At 39.0% G+C, this 6,621-nt stretch overlaps 1 protein-coding gene across 1 annotated transcript in view; it reads right to left on the bottom strand.

The window, feature by feature from the left end:
* LOC102021956 (alpha-2-macroglobulin) overlaps positions 1–6,621 on the bottom strand; it is a 42,910-nt gene that overhangs the window by 14,188 nt on the left and 22,101 nt on the right. The window contains exons 19-27 of the mRNA XM_005378889.2: positions 5,166–5,394; positions 4,203–4,329; positions 3,766–3,887; positions 3,052–3,103; positions 2,570–2,653; positions 1,999–2,175; positions 1,604–1,691; positions 681–837; positions 357–431 (exon numbers count right to left, since the gene is read on the bottom strand). Of these exons, the coding sequence (XP_005378946.1) occupies positions 357–431; positions 681–837; positions 1,604–1,691; positions 1,999–2,175; positions 2,570–2,653; positions 3,052–3,103; positions 3,766–3,887; positions 4,203–4,329; positions 5,166–5,394 (1,111 nt within the window). The remainder of the gene's footprint in view (positions 1–356; positions 432–680; positions 838–1,603; positions 1,692–1,998; positions 2,176–2,569; positions 2,654–3,051; positions 3,104–3,765; positions 3,888–4,202; positions 4,330–5,165; positions 5,395–6,621) is intronic.

The raw sequence follows: 6,621 nt of genomic DNA, 5'->3' as shown, positions 1-6,621 counted from the left end.
AACAGAATTTCAAACCAAAATGATAGGAAATTAGCAATGGTTATTATTTTGCATATTGTTATCTTCAAAGTAGTTGCTCAGATGACCAAATATAGGCATGCAAAATTGATCAAATAATATAAGCACTAACTGTTCTTTTCAATGAATTAATAGAAATTAGTAGTACAATTATCTTAGCTATTTTGTATGTAAATCTTTCTTAATGGATTGACTAAATTCTTTGTTGATCTGGGAAACATTGGCGCTGCATAAGAGAGCTGACATTTTATTTCAAGTACGTTAGTGTTTCAGACAGTGGGTGAGTGGTTTCATTGTATCCAGATCGATCTTTTCTGCAGGTGAAAGCTGCTACTTACAATGACCGGAAGTGGGATCTCCAGGAGGGCAATGGTGATATAAGCTGAGAGGGTGACTTCATCTTCTACTCCTCCCTGTGAATATGCAAGAGGAAGAGATTTGAGCAGTTCAGCTTCTGAGGATATCGTTGATCGGGTCTTCCTATTCTGTGGTGTTGTGGAATTTACATCGGTCCCCACTGGGCCAAGTGCCACAGCCGATCTAAGTTCCACCCCCTCTTTCTTGGTTGTATCCAGATTTTACTTTTTTACATTATCATGTCCTCTCTTCATGTTTGTAGATATTATAACAAACAAATAACAACTAGTGTTGGAATAATTCACCTTTATGGCATTGTTAAGCAGTGACCCGGAGCTCCTGAAACAGCCATTGTCTTTCTGCTTCTGGGAGAGCCAGAAGAGGGGTTGGGTAATGTGTGTTTCATCAATGAAGATATATTTTCGAGCCTGGGCAAAAGTCTTCAGTACAAAGGCGGTGAGCCTGAGAGGGGAGGAAGTGGTGATGTTACAATGCTTTAACAGCCACTTTACAGCAAAGGGCTTGGTGGGACACTTCTGAGGTCTACCTAGAATTCTTGTGTACTAACAGCGCTTATCTCCTTTTAGCTCTGATCTCCTTGACTAACGTGCTAGGTTTAGTGTTTCCTGGCTGACTTACTCTCCCTTACCACAGGATGTCTATGTACTTCTAATTTACCCTTCTTGGTTATTTATGAAAGGCTTTTAAATATTATCTTCTCTTTAGAGATTTCATTCTGTAGATGACAGAACCTTCTCATATGCAGCTCTTATATACAATAACATCTAATTTGCTTCACCTTAAGGATTTAAAAAATATGTTTCATATCACTGTTGCCTTCTCAATTATTTCCATCAAGTGTATTTATTTTTAGTCAAGATAAGTATGATCTAAAAAAGGCAATATATGCAGAGATTAATATTGTTTATCTGGAAGTTATACAATATAGTTACTGCTATATCATTTAAAAAACTCAATTATGGGAGCTATTTTAGAGAAAATACCTTGGCGTATTATTAAGGATGAAGTTTGGAAACAAGTCTAACCCATATGTATTTGAATATCAGTCTTTTTTTTGTTACCTTGCTAATTAATATTGGTGCAGTTAGTATAATCCACAATAGGTCTAAAATACAAATCCTAATAGAGTAGCTGTGAATATAATCTTGGTAATATATGGAAAAAAGCTGGCATAAAAATTAGGCTCAAAAAGTTGGCCTTCTCTTACCAGGTATTGCCCTGGCCCCTGCTATGTCTCTCCCCAAAGGTGCTGTAGGAGCCATCACGATGCTTGTAGTTTAACTGTCTTTGGTAACCTGGAATGAAAGGTCAGTGAATCAACAGGAAAGCTTTAAGTACATGCTGAAGCCAGAGAAATTACTCAAAAGCTTTGGTCTCTCTTGTGACTTTTCTAAATTTCTCTGTTATGTGTTAGTAGGTTCTGAGTCCTGATTTTACTGGGAGTTGGAGAGTGGGTAGTTTCTATAAAATTGACCATCATACTATTCTTATCATAGTAGTAACATACTGAGATAAGGTTGTATAAAATAGTATTGATAAGAATTCAAACCTACTGGGAAAATCATTTAAGGTAACACTGTACTAACTCGCTCGATCGCTCACCAGTGCTGAGATAGCTGATAGCCTTGGACTTGGTCTCTGGAGTTAGCTGCTGTGTTTCGTTTAGGTAATCCAGAACGTAGATGTTAGGAGCAAACAGAACCATATTTTGTTCTCCACAGCCATAAGGCATCTGGAGGAGATTCTGTATGTTTTGTGCGGCAGAGCCCAATAGGTCTCCTGGAGAATGGGAGAGATGGGAAGTCATAAAGGTTAGAGATTATAATCTATCCAAAGTATTAAAAAGAAAAGAGTAATTAGCTGGTCTAAAATATGTCTTTTTATTTTTAACAAGAAAAGATAAGTTTTCCAGACAGAAGTATATTGGCATTAATAAAGAAGTCTCAAGAATGGAAGAATAGGGGCTGGGGATTTAGCTCAGTGGCAAAAGCGCCTGCCTGGCAAGCGCAAGGTCATGAGTTTGGTTCCCGGTACCGGAGAAAAACAAAACAAAACAAAAGAATGGAAGAATAAAGAAATTAAAATTATGTTTATTATTTTGGATAAATATTTACAGAAAGGAAATATAGTAGAAGCTGTTAATGCCCCCACCCTCTAGGGGCTGGACACTCACCCAAAATAGAAACAGTGGCTCGGGCAGATTCTTTTACCACATTTTCTGGCAAAGCAAGGAGTAATTTTTCAGATATTTCACTACCTACAGAAAGAAACAAATAAGCCACATGAAAACTCTTTCTGCAATGTGTCTTTTGGAAGAGCTCTGTAATTCTGAAGTCAGATTATGCCTTATATTTAACTATCCCTGAAAATTTGTTCCTCTTTTAATAGAACAGTTTTTAAAAGAATTCCTAAAAGAAGGCTATTGGAATTCTGAGACGTTTAGAATTTCACCCACAATCACGACTTCCCCCTGTCTGGACAGTTACATTTCAAAAGAAGACAAAAATTTGATATGTGATGCTGTGATTCTGTTTTAACGATACTTCAGATCTTACAATGCAGGGAAAGTATAGAAATAAAATAAAAAGATTCTCTGGATTTAAAATGCTATTCAAGTTTTAATCAATGTTATTCATGTATAATGATGACCCTTACCTGACGGACAAACCAGAGAGTTGAATGTTGCTTCTTTCTGTATTCCTTCAGGCTTTAGGTAAGAAGAAGAAAAATTAGACACAGAACAGACTGACTTTCAGGACACGGACACCGATAGGGGAACCACAGATCTCTCAGAAGTGAAGAAAAGGGTTTGAATTTGACTGTAGGGACAGATTCTATAAATATAAGCACTATGAAGGCAGGTTGATAAAGGAATGTGAGGAGAAAGGAAGGAAAACAAATCCGATAAAGGAATGTGAGGAGAAAGGAAGGAAAACAAATCCTGAGACAAAGAGACAGAGATGATAAATAGGTAGAGAGGGATAAAGAAGGAAAATATTGTGAAACATCTATATGATCTACATGCTATAATTATCCTAGAATCAACACATGTAGGTTATCACGGATATTATGGATTATTTATTATCTCTCCTTATATACAAGTTAATAAAAATGAAGATAGGGAAAGGAATGAGTAGATGGGAGAGGGAGGGGAAGGGAAAGATGATGGAAAAGGAGTTAAGATTTATTATGTGCATGTATCAGCTCCCCACAAGGAATGTGAACATTATAGACCCCAAATATGTACCAACAAGTCAACTGAAATACAAGATAGAGTTCCAAGGTAAAAGACAAAGTTGGAATCCTAACTGTTTTCACTGCTGTTTTTTGTGACTCAGTGTGGGCAATCAGAGCAGCAGCATTACTTACTTCTACCAACAGGGGCTTGATAACTGTGTCTTTCTTTCCGTCTTTAGGCACCACAGTCTTTTCATTTCCACAGAGCTCGGAGGACTCCAGTGCCTCTGCACTCACAGTGAAATTCACCTTTCCTGAAAAACAGTACAGCAAAGATAAGTACCATTCCTTCCTCTACGCTTCCAAACTTAAGATGTACAAATGCTAAATGCCCTCTAAGCTTTTGTTTCATAAAAACAAAAAAACAGGAACGGGAGCCGCAAAAAATCTTGAGAATCCTCGCAGAGGTGGAGGTGAAAATGTGGAGATCCTTCCAGGCATGCTAGGGTGAAAGGAAAAAAATCTTCCCACCTTGAGGTCCATGCTTGAGGCAAGTAGCGCGGGCTCTAAGGACCGAGATATTCACTCTCTGAGCAGAAAATTACGTACTCTAGGAGTGTGCCCCTCACCTAGTGACTTAGGGGTCACAGCCCAGGACACAGTTTGCCGCTCATTCCCACAGACACAGTAAGACTCTTGTTGCTTAACCACAGGCGCAGCTAGGAATTTGGAAGAGGCTTCCAGCTGCACACTGACCTGAAACCACAAAGACACAAAGGGATTAGAGGTAGAAGGGGACCGGAGGACGATGTGTTTGAAGCGTATCAAAGAAACGGTGAGATTTCAGGGTACTGAATAGAAATGACAGTATAAATGAAAACAAAACACCTTTCGAATGTTATGGTGAATTTGCATTGAGATCTTAGCATTTTGGGGGTAGCTTGGTCTTTTGTGTGGTGGACAGAAGAGAGGAAAGGCCACGATGGCCCCTTGCCTGTGTGAGCTCTGCTTTGTTGGCCTAGCAGACAGGCCTGACCATTCCCTCTGCTCTCCCAGCAGAACATACAATATCTACATAGTTGTGGTTCCAGCAAAGCTAAGACGCTTGCAAGTAACTTTTAAAATGAGGCTGAGTGTAATGAGTGAGCTAGGAAAAGCCCGGGAATGTAGAAGTGGAATCCTGGATTATCTGGCAAGAAAGAAAGCACTGCTATCTGCTGTCCATGTCAGAGGTCTTTTTTCCTCTTCTTCTTTGCAGTGCTAGAGGTGAGCCCAGGGCTTTGTGCACGTCCAGGACTCTGATCTTTGTCAGAAATTTTATTTTGCACAAGGTACTAAATTTAAAAGGGCTTGATAAGGGCTAGAAATTTGTTTTTGGAATTTGGCATTTATTTTTCAATTTGGCATTTAGATATCAGCAACTATTATCTATCTGTATCTATATATAGATCATATAAATACTTCTCTGATAGTATTATTTCTTTATTGATCACATCTTGTATACAAAAGCATTTGTCAGAATTCCTAAAAATGCAATCGTTAATTTACTTGACTGTCACCTTGTGTTCAGTTTAGGAAAGACAGCTCCTTACCCGGATGCAGTCAGGAAGGTAGTTCATGACAGTAGCCTTGAGTGTGAAGGCCTCGCCACGGACCACAGAGTAAGGCATCGTGAGCTCCAGGAAGAAGGGCTGGAACGCTCGGAGGGAGACAGTGGGGGAAAGACCAAGTCCGGAGTCTTCAGACAGGCAGAGGGCCCTGGCTTTCCACTCAGTGATGGTGTCTGGGACTGTGACTGCTACTTCAGCCACGCCTGAGGAGCTAGGAAGGGGGCAACACGAGGCACAGTGTTATGGTTTGTGTCTGGATGTCCCCCCAAAGCCTCATGCGGTCATGGGGCAGGCTTCTGGAGTTTGATTGATTATGGGTGTGAGAGCTACACCCACCCTGGGGTGATAGTTTGCATATGTAAAGGAGAGGAAGAGGCTGTTTGCGGCCATTCCTGGCTTTTGTGCTTGTTGCTTTTGCTGTGTTCTGCCGCCATGAGCTGTAGCCCTCTGCCATGTTTCACTCTGCCTTGTAACCTGCCAAGTATGGACTAAAACCTCCACAAACTGTAAGTGAAATAATCCTTTCTTCCTTAATTTTTGGCGGTATTTTGTCAGGTATTTTGTCCCAGCAACGAGAGAAAAGTAACCAAGACAGACAGAAAGCAAGCTGTCCTGGAAGTGTTTATAAGTGACTTTACTCTAAATGATTCTCCAGAAATACCAACAATGAAGGGCATAATCAAGGCTTGATATAGCAAAATATAAGACCATTTCTTCCAACTCTGTTTCCAGTTCTAATCTATGTCAGAATCTCTTATACACATATAATTGGGAAATAATTATAGTAATAAGCAAAATGTATCATGTTTTTCTTTTTCCTTTTTTTTTTTTTTTTTTTTTTGGTACCAAGAATCAAACTCAGGAACTTGCTTTTGCCAGACAGGTGCTTGTGCCACTGAGCTAAACTCCCAGCCCCCAAAATGTATAGTTTGAGGCTGTCCTTAAGTTCTTATCCACTGAGGGTAATACAGCAAGCGTTGTTAATTTCCTACCACTTTGATTGTAACTCTGTATTGTCTGTACTGTTCTTTTGCTACTTTGTAAAAGGTTGTCTGTCTGTTAATGTTTTCCTCCTTTTATTTTTAAAATAAAAAAACAAAAAAACTCAAAGTGCTAAACAAAATGAAAAGCCTCCTATTGATAGAAAGAATATTTGTGAATCCTCTATTTGATAAGAAATTAATATACAGTAAATATATAAGGGAACTCACAACTCCATAGCAAAAACAAAACACTTAACAAACAAAATAAAAATCTGATTAAATACCAGTCAGGGTAATTGAGAGACAGTTTTCCAAAGGAGACATGAGAATGGCCAACAGGTACATGAAAATGCACTCAACACCCCTAATCATCAGGAAAAAGCAGATGAAAACCATAAGAAATTATCACATCACATCTATTAGGATGAGTACTTTAAAAAAAGAAAAGAGAATTA

This window comes from Chinchilla lanigera, unplaced genomic scaffold (genome assembly GCF_000276665.1).
Source record: "Chinchilla lanigera isolate Chin_1 unplaced genomic scaffold, ChiLan1.0 scaffold00012, whole genome shotgun sequence".
Classification (NCBI taxonomy): Eukaryota; Metazoa; Chordata; class Mammalia; order Rodentia; family Chinchillidae; genus Chinchilla; species Chinchilla lanigera.
Note: the sequence above shows the minus strand (reverse complement) of the source record. Positions and strands in the feature narration are given on the sequence as shown.